An 18,049-nucleotide genomic window follows, 5' to 3' on the forward strand; every position below is an offset into this window, starting at 1 on the left:
TGCTGGTTGTACAGCCAGAGCAGTGGTGCTGGGGAGAGGAATGCCAAAATGCCTTTTTCTCTCCCCAGGAGGAGTCCCCTGTGTCACAAATACTTTGACAGATGTTTTCCATTTCCTGGAGCAGGCATCGTTCTACCTGTCCACATTACAGCAAAAAGAGGGAGGAAAGGACCAAAGTTTTGAGGCTATGTCTGCCTTCTCACTGAATGCAGAAGCTGAGAAGGGATGGAGTTACAAACCAAGCCTGATGTCAGGTGCACGGAGTCAGTAGATAATGTCCATTCCTACAGAGCATCAGTGGAACAACAGGAAGTTTGCTGGTGACATTTAGTGCTGGTGACATCTGATATTTGCAGCACATGGGTATGCCTAGCAGCTACTCGCCTTATCTGTTCTTATTACAAATCACACAAAACGTGCTTAAAAATAACCGAATAACAGCAAATCAAATAGTGATATTCTCCCACTGTACCAGCATTACAGAATTGATTTTAAAGAGATTTCATGCCTACTCAGGATTCTCACACTGCTCAATATCAAAAATTGCATTCTGTTTAGAAGGCTGAGTAGTTGCACTGATATCCATGTGTTTCCTCTGGCCGCTGTGAGTGTCGAGTGTCTAAAATTCTGGTGCAGAGTAGCTTGCAGAAAAGGAAAAACTAGAAGTGTAGGACTCCAAGTTCCTTGTACAGTGACCATCATACTGATGTCTGCTCCCCTGTGTAAGTGGGATTTATGGACACCTTGCAGCTCCTTTCTCACCCACCCAGTCTTACACTTGGCACAGCCACCTCCTAAGGACACAGCCCCGTTTGTGAGCACAGCCTGTGGCCTCTCCTCTGTGGACTGTTGGCAGCTGTGCCCTCCTGGTGTTCAAAGCATGGCTGTGCTGAAGCTGCAGGTGGGATTCCACCCCTTCCCCAAAGCTGACTTTGGCAAAAGGTAAAAGTTTGGCAAATGAAGGGGTGTAAGGGTAGAACAAATGTTCACTGCCCTGTGTAAGCAGTGCTCCGGTATAACACCAGTAAACATTCCCTCACACTGCCTGGCAGCTGGCACCCTCTACCCCAAATGTTAGAGCTCTGCCTCTCTGCAGCCCTGCCAGCTTCCACATGCTTCCACCTGCCCTCACTCAGCATTACACAGAACCATTTCACTCCTTAAAGTGATGGAAAAGTTTCCAAATCCTTCTCTTCCCTCGTACACCTGGGAGATCTCTCAGTTTGCAGATCTTCCCTGGGTCCCACAAGACATGTGAGCAGGAGGGGCTCAGTCCAGGCCAGCCCGTGCAGATGGGGACATGACACAGTTCTGCCTCTGCACACCTAGCCAGCCACCCTTCAGTGCAGCTTCCCTTAAATGCTGCAGGAACACAATGACAGAAAAAAAAAAATAGTACCTCCTGTTGTTTAGAAATTGCACTTCAAAAAACCCCAAATATTTGTTTCAGTTTGCTTTATTCTAGGGTAAAAGTTTCATTTGGAATCAAAATATAAAAGGCGTTTTAAAGACAAGGCCATTGTCCCAAGTAGATCTAGGTGTAGAAGATGTCTTCTCAACTAATTGCTTTGCTGCCCAAACCAAGAACAAGAGAAAATAGCTCTGATATAAAGGCATAGTCTAAGTGAAAAAGCACCTTGACTAAACACGTCTTTGGTTAGGAAGAAAGCAAATTTCAATAAGAAACAAATTACTCATGGCTAGAAGAGAGTCAGTATTAGCTGAGAACAGTCAAATGTGCACCATTACACAAGGTGCTAGAGTCAATAAAGACTGTCCACAGCCACAGCAAAATGTGCCATTTCAAGGTCAGGAGACCTATTTTGTTCTTCCTGTAGAAGAACATTGCCACAAACACACACAGTGTGACTCAGGAGCTTGTTTTCTTTCTGCTTTAGCAGAAATTTTGGTTTATTTTGTTTCCTCAAGTGCACAATTAAAACCACCCTCACTGGTAACAAAGATATTTAATTTCTAGGTTACAGGGACCATTTCACAATTTTTCCCTTTTTTTTTTCTTTTTTTTTTTCTTTTTTTTGGCTTGCTTTTGGCTCCCAGACACAGATTGTCCACCTCAGATATTTTTGTCCTTTAGAAAAAGGAAATACAATTGAGGAGTCATGAACCTCTGCACTGTATTACATGAACTGTATTGCATATGGCACGGTTAAGACATAATGTTGAGGAAGAGTGCCCTACACATATATATACATAAAACCACTCAAAGTTATTGCTATAAAAAGCATTTTAAATCTCATGATATCAAGAAGTGTGGCATGGGAATAAAACTTTTACCCAATGGATAGGAACATGTTTACTTTTAATATGCACAAACACATATATACATATATATCAGCTGCTCATAAAATCTATAAGTTTTGTTATCTTTTCCCCTTTATCACAACACTCCTAAAACTGCAAAAAAAAGAATTATAAAGGAAAAATTCCAATTTACATTTGCTTCATACTGACATAAAGTAGGAAGTAATCACTTGTTTGGAAATCCAGCTTATTCCAGGTGCATTGTAACTTCTGAAAGAAGATATTTTCATTTGCAATACAAAGGAAACCTACGGAACAGACAAACAAAGCAAGACAACTGAAGAAGGATATAATATCATATAATTGTTACATGACAGTGCAAAAATCTAAAAAACCCTTTGAAGATGTGAGAGTTACTTTAAATAGAAGAGAGATCGAGGCAAGTGGAAGGAAGGGAAGCATTTCAAATTGGGCTGTAATGAGAACCAAGTGGGCAGTTGAATAACCAGAACTTTTCTGCTGTATTTTACAAGAGTTCAGTGTCCTCCACACAGCATATTTCTATATGCAATATTGGATGTGGATAACATGCCTATAAATCCTGCTGCCAGGCAGTGCCTGGAAAGGCTGGGCTGCCGTGCAAATTGTGTGCCTTCCCCTCCAGTGTGGAAAAAAGCTGGACAAGTTCATTATTGACACTCACTGTTTACACTGTCATTGTGCAGTTCTTGCGAGATGTTAATTTGAAACACAGCAGAAAAAAAAAAAAAAAAACCCTTTTTCATTTCAAAGGCAAACTGCTTTTGAGATTACGTTTTAGTTTAGGAATAGAATTATAACCCCTCAAGGATCATGGAGAGGTGTGTGTTGACTTGCTAAGGCCCTGCTGCAGTACTGAGGAGATTAGTAACACATGATGCCTGCTACAATTTGCACCCAGAAAGATAGGAAAGAAATCTTCTTGACTTTGAAAGGATTATTTTGGTTGCTTACTGAGTACTGTCCCTTTTGGTCTTATATTGTAGATGAAAGTGGAAACCAGAAGTGCCCTCTTCCTATTGCAGTATGTGATGGAAGTGAGAAGATTTAGCAGATTTGCCAGGGTTTTGGAATGGGAAAAAGGGGTCATGCATTACCATTCTTGACTTCAGCCATATAAAACAATAACACAGCTTTCTGCAACTATGCTGAAATTCAGGCTTTGGCACATTATATGGCTTTAATATCCCTTCTAGTACTGTGTGGGTCCAAAGGAAAGCACTGGTGTATGTGAGAGAGTAAAACTGGACCCACTAATACCTGACAAAACAAGATTCCACCAGAGTTAGAGAAAGCCTTTTACCCCCTCTTTCCACACTCTTTTGGGTAAATGAATTGGTTTATAGGTGAGCAAAAGAGGCTCTTGTTATTTTCAGGAATCTCTTCCTGTCAAGAATTCCCCATTTTGCATAATTGGAAGATATGCTGAAAGCCAAGACATCATGACACCAGTGACTGGACAATGGAGCTGTTAATAGGCAATAAGTTCTGCCTAATTTGCTGCCACACTGCTGGTGTACACTGGTGGCAGGTAGCAGAGATGTTCAGCTCAGATGTGCATCTAGGATCACTGGGATGCAGGAGAGGCTGTTTAGGCAGCAGGGGGTGAGGTGTCAGCTCCTCAGGCTGGTCCCAAGCTCAGTAGCTCCAATTCACCCAAGTGCCAGTTCCTGTCTCTGCAAGGTTCTTGGGAAAATGGAGAGTGCAAAGTAGTGCCGCACAAGGCAGGTGTGTGATCCCTTCCTGAATTCCAGCTGCTGGTCTGTGCATCTGCAGTGCTCAGGAGATTCCCACTGGAGCCACCTGGGCCAGGGTTCATCACAGTCCTGAGGACACCAGGCTGAGCCACCCCTCTCTGCTCAAGTATTTCACTTCTGATTTAAAAGGATTTCAGAGTTGGAGAAACCTTTAACTTCTCTGCTGATTTCATTGAAGTAGGTTTAATTCCTTTCCCCATAGGAAGGGAAAATATGAATCCAGATCTTTTCAGAAGAGAGTTTTGGGGATGTTTCAGGAGCGGGATATTTTCAACAGTTTCAACTTTAAAGTTAGTATTTCACCTTTCTCCAAAATGCTTCTTTTCTATTATTACACAAAGAAGAACATGATTATATATGAATTTGATATAAGCCAGACAAAATGTTTTGGTTTGAAATATCACCTGGAAACAAATTCATCCTTCCCAAATCTCAGGGAGAATCAAAGCTTTTGTTCTATTGATACGTGAGCCTGAACATAGTGATAGAAAATGCACCACCCAAAGATTTGATGAATAAAAGTAGCCACAGGATTAATGGTTTCCTACTTCTTTCTATGTTAAAGAAGCTAGGGGATTTGGGGCATAATACTTAGGATTCATTTGCATTTCCTATTTCCAAGAAGTGCTGACAGATACAGAATAATATGAAATTTAGTATCCCCACCTCTGCTTTTGTGAAACTCCTATAAAAAGTTAGTTTTGCTGGTGAATATGAACAATGTTTATAAATCCAATCTTTGCTTCTATAAATGTTACTATAAGTCTTATCTAGAAGTCAGGGGTAAAACAGACTGGACACTTGAGTGAGGGGAAAACTCAGTGCCTTGTCTTGAAGGTCTTTTGTCTCTGTAAGTGCTTTGAAGTAAGGAAACACATGCTTGGCTCTGCTGCAGAGTGAGAATTAGCTGTTGTTCACATACCTCCTAGAAGCAACTAATGGATCGCTTCAGTAACCATTGTAATTTTTTCCCTATATTCTTATAGTAATAATATTCCCTTTTTCTTAATTCAGCTATTTACCCAGTATCACTATCCCAGTCTCTAACTATATTAAACAAGTCATCTTAATAATGCAGAAAGTAAGTGCTTCATTATGATTCAGGACACCCAAAATAAAAAACCCTCACATCTCCCAGTTGCCAACAGCTCCCAGTTAAACTTCCCCAAAACAACTGCAGGAGTGCTGAAATTTAACATGTGGTTTTTATTGCTGTCAGGCAAATCTTGACTTAGAAAAACATTTCTGCATTAAAAAGTATCTCTCTCTGAAACTGGCAATCCTACCGGTGTGTGCTTTAGCTGGGGACAGGCCATCAAGGGCAGGACACTGCTGAGGCTGCTCAGTGCAGTGCACACAGAAGCTGGGCAGTGGTACCTCCACAGAGTTCCACAGCACCACAGGGATGCTGCAGTTTGCCCCAGGAATGGCACAACCAGAGCCACAGGAGTGGCCAAGCTGATCTCTGCTGCTCAGCACCTGGTTGTCCAACAGCACACAAGGTGCTGGTCCCTGAATCCCTGATTCCAAAGGACACCTGCATCCTGCTGCCTCCTTTGAATAAACAGCAGGCTCTTGCTCTGCTCTGAGGCACCAGCCTGCTCTCAACTGCAGGAAGAGCAGCTAAACCTCACAAAGCACGAGCAATTAGGTTTGCCATGTATGTGTGAACTAGGCATTTCACAGAATTCACAGAATTCACAGAATTCACAGAATTCACAGAATGACTAGGTTGGAAGAGACCTTCAAGATCATGAAGTCCAACCCATGCTCTAACACCTCAACTACACCATGGCACCAAGTGCCACATCCAGTCTTTTTTTAAACACATCCAAGGATGGTGACTCCACCACCTCCCTGGGCAGACCACTCCAGTACTTTATCACTTTTTTCATGAAAAACTTTTCCTAATATCCAACCTGTATCTCCCCTGGCGCAGCTTGAGACTGTGTGCTCTGGTTCTGTCAGTGCTGCCTGGAGAAAGAGACCAACCCCACCTGACCACAAAAACCTTTCAGAAGTTGTAGAGAGTGATCAGGTCACCTCTGAGTCTCCTTTTCTCCAGGCTGAACAACCCCAGCTCCCTCAGTCGTTCCTCACAGGGTTTGTGTTCCAGACCCCTCACAGGGTTTGTGTTCCAGACCCCTCACAGGTTTGTGTTCCAGACCCCTCACAGGTTTGTGTTCCAGACCCCTCACAGGGTTTGTGTTCCAGGCCCCTCACAGGGCTTGTGTTCCAGACCCCTCCTCTGAACACACTCAGGTGTCTCAAGGTCCTTCCTAAACTGAGGGGCCAGAACTGGACACAGCACTCAAGGTGTGGCCTCACCAGTGCTGAGTACAGGGGCACAATGACCTCCCTGCTCCTGCTGGCCACACCATTCCTGATCCAGGCCAGGGGCCATTGGCCTTCTTGGCCACCAGGGCACACTGCTGGCTCATGTCCAGTCTGCTGTTGACCAGTGTCCCCAGGTCCCTTTCTGCCTGGGCACTGTCCAGCCACACTGTCCCCAGCCTGTAACACTGCAGGGGGTTTTTGTGGCCAAAATGCAGGACTTGGCACTTGGACGTGTTAAACTTCATCCCACTGGACTCTGCCCATCCATCCAACTGATCCATGTCTCTCTCCAGATCCCTCCTACCTTCCAACAGATGGACACATGCTCCCAGCTTAGTGTCATCTGCAAATTTACTAATGAAGGACTCAATACTCTCACCCATGCCATGAATGAAAATATTGAACAGAACTGGCCCCAGCACAGACCCTGAGGGACACCACTGGTGACAGATCCCAGCTGGATGCAGCACCATTCAGCACCACTCTCAGGGCCCGGCCATCCAGCCAGTCCTTAACCCAGCAAAGAGTGCTCCTGTCCAAGCTGTGGGCTGCAGCTTTTCCAGGAGTTTAGTATCAAAGGCCTTGCTGAAATCCAGGTACACAACATCCACAGCCTTTCCTGCATCCACCAGACGGGTCACTTGAGTATCAGGTTCCCCACCCAAACCCATGCTGGCTGGGTCTGATCCCCTGGCCATCCTCTAAGTGCTATGTGATGGCACTCAGTATGAACTGTTCCATGACCTTACCAGGTACTGAGGTCAGCCTAACTGGCCTGTAGTTACCAGGATCCTCCTCCCCACCCTTTTTGTGAATGGGTGTCACACTGGCCAGCTTCCAGTCATCTGGAACCTCACCAGTGAGCCAGGACTGTTGGTAAATGATGGAGAGAGGCTTCACAAGCTCATCTGCCAGCTCCCTCATCACCCTGGGGTGGATCCCTTCTGGGCCCATAGATTTATGAACATCTAAGCTGCTCAGCAGTTCTCTGACTGCCTCCTCCTGGATAACAGGCATTTACATTCATTCACAGGTGATTTGTAATTGTCCAGTTTAGTGATAAATAGTTTAGCCATTTGCAGAGAATTTGAGTGTTTTGTTGACTTGCTGATGTATATAGCAACAATATATAATGCTGATGCTAGCATTAGTCTGTGTTTCTTGATTCACTGGCAGCTGCCTTGGCACCTTGCAGTGAAGCCTTGGAAGAGAGAGTATAAAGGTGCCTTGCACCTTCAGAGTCTCTGGCACACCTTGATCCTTCCCTTCCCCTGGTTTCACAGAGGAAAAAACCCTCTTTTGTTCTCATCTTGGCACTTTCATCTTCAGGCTGATTTAACTGTGCTGGTAACCAGCTCTGCGTGGAGTGACAGCCCACCAGCACCAATTACAAAGAGGGCCAGGCAGCTTGGGTTCTGCAGGGTGGCTGCAGGTGACCAGCCTGAGGCAGAAATGAGGGGCTGGAGCAGCCTTGGACCCTCTGTCCCTCCTGCTCTCTGCAAACAGCCAAGCTCTTGGTCAGCAATTGTTTGCAGTGCTGTGAAAACTGTATACCCTGATATGTTTTTCTAAGTCTTAGATATGCTATGCTCATACTGACCTCAACTGAAGATACGAAGCCTTTTCCTGGGGAAAAAGGGATAGCTTATCCTGCCACTTTGCTCTGGACGGTTTTATTTTACTTTCCTTTGATGCATCAATGTGGTTAGGAAAAGATCCAGTTGTAGGTGGACCAAAGGCTAGCTCATGAGTTTCTACCTAAGGATTATATCATGCCCTTAGATTGTATCTCATCCATGCTGCTCTTCACTGACTTATTAGCAGCAGATAAGGGAGAGAATATCATGTCTGCAACGCTCCTGAATGGACAGACAGCCATGAGCTGTCTGACAGCACCCTGAGTGCAGCCTGCCTCACAGTAGGGATCAAATAACACAGCTGTTGTCTTTCTTGAACTGATCCAGTATTAGAACACCAAACTGCTCACAGTGAAAGTGTTTGGTCACTAGGCCTCCAGGCAGAGATTGCCGAAAGCAGACCTACATAGCACTACTTTCAGAGCCACTTTTGTCAGGAGATTTAAATAAATCTTTGCAGGGTCTTTCCATACTGGTTGGGAGGAAGGAGAAATTAGTTCTGCTTCTGCGTTTGTAAAGAAAAGATTTGCTGCCAGAAAATTTTGCTATAATATTCAAATATTTTCCACAAACACATTTGGAGGCTTTTTGCTCAAAAGTGAACATCTTTTTCCTTAACTGTCTTGCATTAATGGTCCAAGACCCATTCTCCTATGTTAATATTCCCTCAGCTCACAATTCATAGGAGTGCTGTGGTGATTGATAAATGTCTTTGAACTGGAAAGTGCTGAGTGCTAATTACTCTCTGTGCACACTTGTGCTGCTTTCAAGTGCAGGGCAGTCACATACCACTGTAATGGGCAAGCTTAGGAAAACAGATATTGATACCTAGGAGTTTTATCCACCATAGGAATGTAATAAGGAAGAATAAATTAAAAGTTAGATGTTTCAATTCATTATTGCACATTCTAATGAACCCCTTTCCATCTGTTTAATAGGCTCAGGGCAGCTCAAAATGGAGTTCAGATTGGAAGCTGCTTGCAACCTTATCTGCTTGCACTCTGGGTAATGTGAAGAATTATAAAAATGTGTTATTGTCCATTGTGAGGAGCACAGTTAAATTATGTGACCACAAAGTGCAAGTTGAAGGGTATGAATTCATCCAAATTCTGCCCCCCAGATGCTGGGACACTGGATGGGTCAATCCAGAGTTCCCACATAAAGCATCTGTCACATGCCTGAGGAAGTACTGGCTGATGAAACTGTTAGGTCAAGCTGCACTTAGGTTTTTTGTAGGTTTTTTTCCCTCATCCATCTTTAAAATGATGAGATTGGAGTGTAAAGGGTATTTTCAAATGTTTCCTTAATGAGGATACTTTGTTCACATTTATCAGTCAGTGCTAACTGCTTTCAGAGTTGCTCTGCTCCTGTAACTCGAGGACCAGCCTGGGAGGGCTCGGGAAGCACATGCTCAGCATCTATAAACCAGCCACTGCCATTCAGCAGCTTTGCTCACAGAGGACATGTTAATTAAAGTCAACTGATTGGAAAAATAATTACAGGAGAACAGGGAGGGGGAAAGCTTAGACCCATCATTTAAAGATCTCTGATGTTTGTGTGTTGTTGAGAGGTAGCAATTTTGTTGAGAGGAAAGAGGATCTCTTCCTTTTTCTTTCTTGGACTCCTGTGCTCACTGCTTGCAGAAACATGCAATGGCTGCAGGCAACAAGCAGCAGTATTTCTTTAGTTATGCAAGTACAGTAAATTCACGAATACAAGCCGCACTGAGTATAAGCTGCATCTCTGGGTGTTGGCAAATATTTCGGTTTTTGTCCATAAATAAGCCACACCCGAATATAAGTCGCTCTGTCGTTCGCAGCGAGGACCTGCGTGCAATTAGTAACAGAACCGCGGGAGGGCGGGGTTTACTGGCTGAGCTAAGGCTGTGCAGGCTCGGCCCGCTAGGGGCCGCTGACGGGGCCAGGTGGCCCAGCCTGGCGCTGCTGCTCGGGGCCGGCCGCCGCTGCCACTGGGCTCGGTCACCCCGGGTCGGCGCTGCCCCGCCGTGGCAGGCAGGGACGGAGCTTCCCCCGCTCCTACGGCAGCAGCGGCGGGCGGGGACGGAGCTTTCCCGCACCCGTGGCGCCGGCGGCGGGCGCGGACAAAGCACCCCGCCTCCTCCCTGGGCCACAGCAATGGCTGCGCGGGGCTCCCGTCGGCTCCCTGAGCCGCGGCAATGGCGGCGCCCCCCCCCCCCCCTCCCCTGGGCTGCGGCAGAGGAGGGAAGAAGAGAGCTTTCCCGCCTCTCTCCCCGCCCCCCGTGCTGCCTGCAGGGAGCCAGGGCAACACAGTAACACTGTAACAATCCCGGAATGCCGGCTTTTACTGGCAGGTGCTTGGCTCGGCGCCCTGGCTGGCACGTCTGGGGTTGTAAATGTCAGAAAATTATTCACATATTAGCCGCCCCCGACTATTAGCCGCACTTCCGGGTTTCCACCAAAATTTTTGTCAAATTGCTGCGGCTTGTATTCGTGAAATTACTGTACATGTGGTCTTTTATTCTTTCAACTATATGCTTTCACCTAGCTTTGTTACTATTGTATCTGGAGGTGTCCTGAAGAAGCTGTAATGTCTAGCCAAAAAGGTTTTGCGTTCCTGGACACAGTTATTCTATAGGATGTGGAATAATGTAAACACTCTGTTAAAAACTGCTATTGTGGCATTTCTTGTACTAATTAAAACCTGGCTAGGGATCTTCTTTCTTGATGCTGCCTCTACTTCCAACAAAAGCATTTCAGCAAATTCAATCCAGGGAAAATGGTTTTATATTTCAAGCTAATAATAATAATAGTTTTAGAAAGCCATATTTGCTCAAGGGTATAATTCATTTAAAAAAGACCTTAGAATTCAACACTAAGCAAATATCAGCCCCTTGTTATTTGAGGGTTAATGTTTTACAGCTACTGCCTGTGATTCTGCATTTCTCACCAGCTCTGTGTCCCACCAGCTGCATTCCAGCAGGGAGGGGCAGTGCCCAGGGCTGTGAGGCTGGGAGCCCCTTCAGCTCCCTGCAGCATCATGGCCTTCCTGAAAAACCTTGAGCAAGGCACCGGCCTTGTGCCTGTTGTAGCTTCCCCCTCCCCATGGGCATGCAGAGAGCTTAAACAGGTGGCAAAAAGGAAATCCTGTATGTTCTGAAACCAAATACAATTTTTAGAAAGCTCTGACTGACAGATTTATAAAATGATTATGTGAATTTGGTGTTGTACCAGCCTTGCCACCACTGGACTTGTTTGGAAGTGCCCATTTATCCAAACACCTGTCTGTGTAGCCAAACAAATACTGTAGTGAACCAGAAAGAGGGTGGGTTGTGTTCCCTGTTTGCTCATAACAGCAGTGCTTGGAACAGAAACACAGTTACTTTAAAGGCTAATCTGACTCCCCTGGTACTTTAGAGATAGCATTTGGCATTTAAAGGTAAATATATGTAATAAATGCAAATGTTCATCCATACTAGATTCACAACGGGCACAGATGGACCTGCACAAGGACTTAGAAAACCTGGCTTTTGTAGTGCTGAAAAACAGTGTTATTTTCATGTAGTTTTACTTTTAAAGGTGTGAAAAAGGTTTAAGGTGAAAAAAAAATACACAATTACCATCTGCCATAATTTGAACAGAGAATAAAGCTGAATTTGCTTATGCATAGAGATAACTTAGGGCTTTATATTCATTTAAGCATCCCCCAGTGTTCCTGGCCTAGAGCTCTGATTGCCTTACACACTGAATAGAGTTGCCACTAAATAATGTTAATAACCTTATCAGTCAAAGTCACAGAATTACTTCATCTTTCACACCTCTTGTTCTTCTTTGATTCATTTTAGAAATTTAGATTGCCAGGACACTACAGAAAATTAAAAACTCGCTAAGGAAACCATGAAAAGCATACAAGTTGCCCCAACAAAAAACATTCCAGGCGCATTAACAATAAATCTTTAAAGACTTTTCCTGACATAACTACTTTGAATCATCATCTCTCCACAACCCATCCTTTCTGCAAACTGATGTTAGTTAGACAGTCCTTGTGTTTTTAAAATCCCCTTTGTAAACGAAGACAAGCTTCAAAAACTTTCCTTTAGAGCAAATCACATTTGCAGTTGAAAATATGAGGAAAGCAAAGTGGTTGCAATCTGCTGCTGACCTCCAGCCGAGCCCTTGTATTCAATAATTTGCTACTAAGAAATCCAGTTTCGTTTTGGAAACCAGTTCCACTGCCTGTGCTGGAATGCACTTTTCCTTGTGCTGCTGGAAAATGCAGGATTGGCATAGCTCTGTGGCAGAAGCACTCACTTTAATTAATAAAGACATGTGGCCATGCTAAAAGTTTTCCTCCCTGGTTCCCATTCCTTCACTGTTTCACTTGTTAGTATCATATGAGGACAAACTGGTTTTTCTCAGAGGTGAAGCAGCAGCTGCCGCTTCTGTGTTTGGCATGAAGGTGCAGCTTTCATGATTGTTCCCCACAATTATCTCCCTTTATGGTTTTAGTATTGTTCAATCAGTGAGAAATAAGAATAAAAAATGACACATTCTAAGCAAACTACAGGAAGGTTTTCTCTGAAAATTGCAGACACGGCATGACTGTTTTTTCCCAAAATTGCAATTTTTAACTATATACTACATTGTCTGTTCTGCCTGTTAAACAAAGGACATAAAATTAAAGACAAACTGATGGGACAGATATAGACTGTATGATTGCAATTAACTGTACAAAAGAAATACTAAAGAAATCAGTTATTTGGTCTAAATGAGAACTTAAATCTACTAATCTGCATTGGAAAAATAAGTACCCTCTATGCTAAGTTTTAGGGGTTTGGTTTCTTACTTCTTGTAGACATATTCCACCAGACTTCCAGATGAGAGGACGAAGACTATGAGTGAAGAGTGCCCTGGAGATCGCATGCAGTTCTTTTCCTGGGTCAGAACTGGATTGATCTGAGGACAGTAATTATGAGGCTGACATGTATGTTCTCCTTCATCTTGCTGTTTGGAGCAGTTGGGCTCGTTGTCTTCATTCACCTGCAGGATCCAGAAGAAATAGTTCATCAGCAGACACCAGGTTAGCATTCCTATTTCTGTTTGAATCACCTGCCCTTTCATGGTCAATATTTTGTACTTATATTCTTAACGTGTTTTACATATTTCACAGAGAACACCTCAAAAAAGGTATGTCATTCTTAATGAAGGCTACCTTGAAAGTTGTTATCAATGTCTTTAAAAAACCAATCAAATAAAAGCATTTGCTGAAAAAACAGTTCCAAGAACCAATTAATTGATTGTACAGGGACCTTTGCCAATGTGAATAGGGTCAGCTGGGTGGAGTTAAGTTTCTGCTGAAGTTGAGATCAACTTTAGATACCAACTATATCAGTATAAATGTGAAAATGAGAGATTTCATCAGAAGTTCTGTTCCTGGAAATGCACACCTCTGAATTTATCTTTACTTGTGTATGGTATTCAGTGTGTCATGAGATTCAAAAGAGATGTATGAATGAGTCACATCAGAAACTTTAAATACTGTAGGATGCATTCACTTAAATTGCTTAACTTCAATTAAATCTTTAATAACTATTATTCATAAGTATGTTATTTTCCTGCATTACTAACTTGAAACTGTGAAGAACCACAAAGGCCACAGAGATGGGAGAACTAGAAAACTGTGGGCTGAAATAGTAGTTCCTTTTTAAAGGGAGGCACAGAAGAAGTATGAAAGAACCCAAGATCTCTTGATTTATTTCCAGTCCTTTACTCTTTGACTATGGCTGTAATGAAGGCTACTTTAGAGCCTAGACAAATGCCAGTGCAGTCACTCTTGTTCAGGGTAATGCCAGTGTGTTCTGAGGTTTGGTCCCTGTGTATTTGCTCTTATATGCGCTGTAGTTGTCCCTTGACTAAACAAATGCTTCATTAAAAGTTTATTCATTGACATCTTCATTGTACAGCAAACATAACTGTGTCTATTTAAAATCATTGCTAACATTTTTAAAGAAGCTCAGCTGTAACACTGAGAACTCTTAAATAATTACATTAACTGTTAATTTCTGTGTCTAGGTTTGTTAAGTGCTTGCTTCCATGTCACAAAACAATCTACTTTAATATGCTGTTTATTAAGTCCAACTGCACACACCAATTTTGAAAGCAGCCACTCAGCTGAAACTATAGAAGTAATGAATCTTCAGTGTTGTGCAAAGCAGGGAATTAACTAGTTCCTTCAGTGCTTTTGCAATTTATTTTTGTATGCTTAGATGTACAAGAGTTTATAGACTAAAAGCAGAGGTACTGGCCATATTTGACTGAAACTGGCCAGTAGTTTAGGCATGGGGGAAAGATGCATGGACAGCAAATGCAGGCTGTACTCCAATGCATCTAAGAATGTTTAACGTGACATTGAAAAGCTAATTCTTTGCTCCTGAAAGAGAAGGTTTCCTAGTGTGGTCTCAAAATCAGCGCAATTTCTTTTCAATTTTTTTTTGTTGTCAGTCCCTCCTCTTGACCTATTCTCTGCCATAAACCTCTTGAATGCTGACTTCCCAGTAGTACACTGGAAAGTGATTTTTTACAGCGGTGTAACTGGAGAGAGGGACACCCAAGCATATTTAAATAAAAGCAAGTTTGAGCAGAGCTCCTACCCCTGGCAGGGAAACTCACTCTGTAATGTGCTTGATCACTGTGGATACCTAAAACACAAACATGCCAACGATGCTGTTACTGCCAAAGGTGTGTAATCAATTCCTCAATTCTCACATTCAATTACTATTTGTGTTAATAGGAACCAGGCTGTACCCTTGAGTAAAAGGTGCTCAGTACAATTACTTTTATTTCTGTTTGGCTGATTTTCATGTGTGTTAAGTGCTTTCAGTTCCCAGTGGAATGAGAAACTCCTCATATCCACTGCTTTTGAAAATGATACCAGTTATCACTAAAACATATTAGGTGACTTAAAGAACACAGGAAAAATAATACTCACTCATTTCATTTAAAAAAACAGGTTGGCATATTCCCTTCCTAGACAGTCTCCTGTGAAAATCTGTCAATCACAGGCAACGTTTTTGGTGTGCTGAGCAGGATCCTTCCCTTTCTCTGCTTAGAGTGTTTCTCCATAAAGGGGCCTGGTTCTAATGGAGATGGGATATTGCTATAATTTGCTTGCCTGATTGCTCTCTTGAGAGAATTGAACAAATGCACGTATCATTAAGCTACTTAGGACAACAGATTCTGCCTGGAAAAGCTTTACTGGATTAGCCTTTGCTTTTGTATTTCCTATGTAGTAAAACACATTTGCCAGACGCTGGAATCTCATCAGCAGGGCTGGAAAGAAGTTGGTAACACTCATTTTCCACTGAAAAGCAGCATAAGAGCCTTTGCATTGTCCAAAAGGACATTTTTTGTTGTTAGTATGTTCAGTCATCTTTAATTTAGGATAGAACAACTTATGAAACAAGATTAATAAAAATACTTTGGTACTTCGGTTTTATCTGTCTGTTTTGGAAATTGTTCATGATTGTTTCAGTCCTAGCAAGCATGACAGTGAGACCTTGATGTATTACTTAAACCAGTATAAAATCCACAGTCATAAAACTTTAAGTAATGCTTACATTACTTTCACTGAGCAAAGTACTCCTGACAGTAGCTGTTTGTGTTGATTTGTTACTATTCATTTATTCTTTCCCTGTGCTTCACATTGCTACCTAATTGTGATGCTGTACTGAGAAAGCAATATCAAAGTAATTTTCCACAACATTAGTTACAATTTTCTTCTGATCTTTCAAGTGAAAAAATCCCATCCTGTTGGCTTCTGTGAGCATATAAACCTTGATTACATTTATCTGTTGGAAACCAATGCTTACGAAGTACATGTGCCCGGGACAGAGGGTGTAGGGCCTTTCTTGCTGATTGACAAATGTGCTGTCTGTGTAGTTTTATTTATATAACATACATCACTCTGAGTAGATATGTTTAAGACTGACAGCCATTTGGGGTGGGCAGAACAGATTTCCCAAAGCAATATATTAAATACAGTAGATATTCCTGTGGTCATTAAAGAGACAATAACTTTACTTAGGAGAGTAGTTTTTTTGGCATGATGAGTGTTCTTGCAAGGGGGAACTCAGGATAAAAACTGAGAGGTGGCAGGAGTGATAGTCATACCCCATAGAGGAACATAATGTTATTGTAATAATTCTCCCTGTATAATTGTATATGCCCCCTGCACAAGCATCAGGGCACAAATGCAGGCTGGGCAGAGAGTGATTGAGAGCAGGAAAAGGACTTGAGGGTCTTGGTGGCTGAGAAGCTCAACATGACTTGCAAGTGTGCACTGGCAACCCAGAAAGCCAGCCCTGTCCTGGGCTGGACATCAGTGTTGGCAGCATGTCAGGAAAGGTGATTCTGCCCCTCTGCCCTGCTCAGGTGAGACCCCACCTGCAGAGCCCTGGGGTCCCCAGCACAGCAAGGACATGGAGCTGCTGGAGAGATCCATCGGAGACCATGGAGCTGCTCCAAGGGCTGGAGCCCCTCTGGAGCCAGGCTGGGAGAGCTGGGGGTGCTCACCTGGAGAAGAGAAGGCTCCAGGGAGAGCTTAGAGCCCCTTCCAGTGCCTAAAGCAGCTTCAAGAAAGCTGAAGAGGGATTGGGACAAAAGGACAAGAAGGAATGGCTTTAAACTGAAAGAGTGTGAACTTTGATCAGATGCAAGGAAGAAATTCTTCCCTGTGAGGCACTGAGAATCTGTGGATGCTCCATCCCTGGAAGTATTCAAGGCTAGAATGGATGAGGCTTTGAACAACCTGAACTAGTGAAAGCTGTCCCCAGCCCAGGGCAGTGGAGTTGGACCTCGATTACTTTCAAGGTTCCCTTCCACCCCAAACCATTTTACAACTCTATGATTTCATGATATAAAACTTGCCTTCTGCAATAATCATACCATTATTTTTAAACAGAAGCACTAAAGGGTTTGTTCTAAGTCAAGCACATTTGCACATGGTGCACAAGAAAAATTTAATATATATATCCCCATCCTAATGTTAGTGCATAAATCTCCTGTCTGTGACAAGATAGTAAACAAGAAAAAAACTCTTTACAGTAACAAAGCATTTAGACATTCCACCACTGTGTTAGTCCTGGAACTGTTGCCAGTTTGGGTTTTGCCCTTTTTTCTTTTATATGTTCTCTGTATTCTTTGCACATGTATTTGTAGCTCTGTAGCCTATTGTACTAGGAACTAGTTTTCCCAGTTATTTCCGTGGCCTTTCCCAAAGCAGAAAGACAAAACAATGTCCAGAGCTCCAAGCGCCAGGAGGTGCAGGGACCCTGTGCTGTCTTGGTTCTTCCTGGGAACCAAGGCCAAGAACAGCTCTTTGGGATACATTTCATGGACAAAGTGCAGCTAGGGCTCGGGGGGGGACCCTCTTTTATATTAGGTCCTTGCTAAAATTGTCTGGAGTTTAATTTCAGGTTGGGAAAAAGGCAACAGAACCATAAAAGAGAAGGGTTCTGTCCAGCCTGTGGTAGAAGGAGGTTTCTTCAGCATAGAATGTGCTCCCTTTCTGAGAGAGTCAGCAGGACTGAGGAGCCCTTCCCAGTCTTGGCCAGGGCCACAGCAGTTCATGAGATCCCTGAGCACATGGGCTGTGAGAGCTGCATTTGGGCAGTACAAGAAAGAACAACTTGGACCAACAACAACACTCAGAGAAGAGTCAAAGGGCACAGCATCTCCTGGCAGATCTCCAGGGGATTTCAAACACCAGACCAGCCAGTCCATGGGCTGGAGACAGGGCTATGGTTACGAACAGCAGATGGTTGGTGAGGTCCTGAGCACCAGAAAGGAACCACTGCTTCCATGTGGGACCAGGTAAATAGCTGTACTACAATCCCCACAGCTGCACAGTGTACTTGAGACTCTGTGCTCTATGGACTGCAGTCAGAAGAGATAGGGTATTTTAAAATGGCATAGACTTTTCTAATAGGAGATTTTGCCACATAAAAACTAGAAAAAGTATTAGTAATCTTCTATATAAGTC

The 18,049-nt window shown here is 43.3% G+C and overlaps 1 protein-coding gene across 4 annotated transcripts in view; it reads left to right on the forward strand.

Annotated features, from left to right (window-relative positions):
• The window catches only part of KCTD15 (potassium channel tetramerization domain containing 15), a 259,607-nt gene that overhangs the window by 31,190 nt on the left and 210,368 nt on the right, over positions 1–18,049 (forward strand). For 3 of the 4 annotated variants that reach the window (XM_033069853.1, XM_033069855.2, XM_033069854.1), the window contains exon 2: positions 12,866–13,090. In XM_033069853.1, the coding sequence (XP_032925744.1) occupies positions 12,982–13,090 (109 nt within the window). In that variant the 5' untranslated portion in view covers positions 12,866–12,981. Of the gene's footprint in view, positions 1–12,865; positions 13,091–18,049 lie in introns of those variants that run through there. The other variant, XM_042779624.1, reaches the window with a different exon arrangement.

This window comes from Catharus ustulatus, chromosome 11 (genome assembly GCF_009819885.2).
Source record: "Catharus ustulatus isolate bCatUst1 chromosome 11, bCatUst1.pri.v2, whole genome shotgun sequence".
In the NCBI taxonomy this organism is placed as follows: Eukaryota; Metazoa; Chordata; class Aves; order Passeriformes; family Turdidae; genus Catharus; species Catharus ustulatus.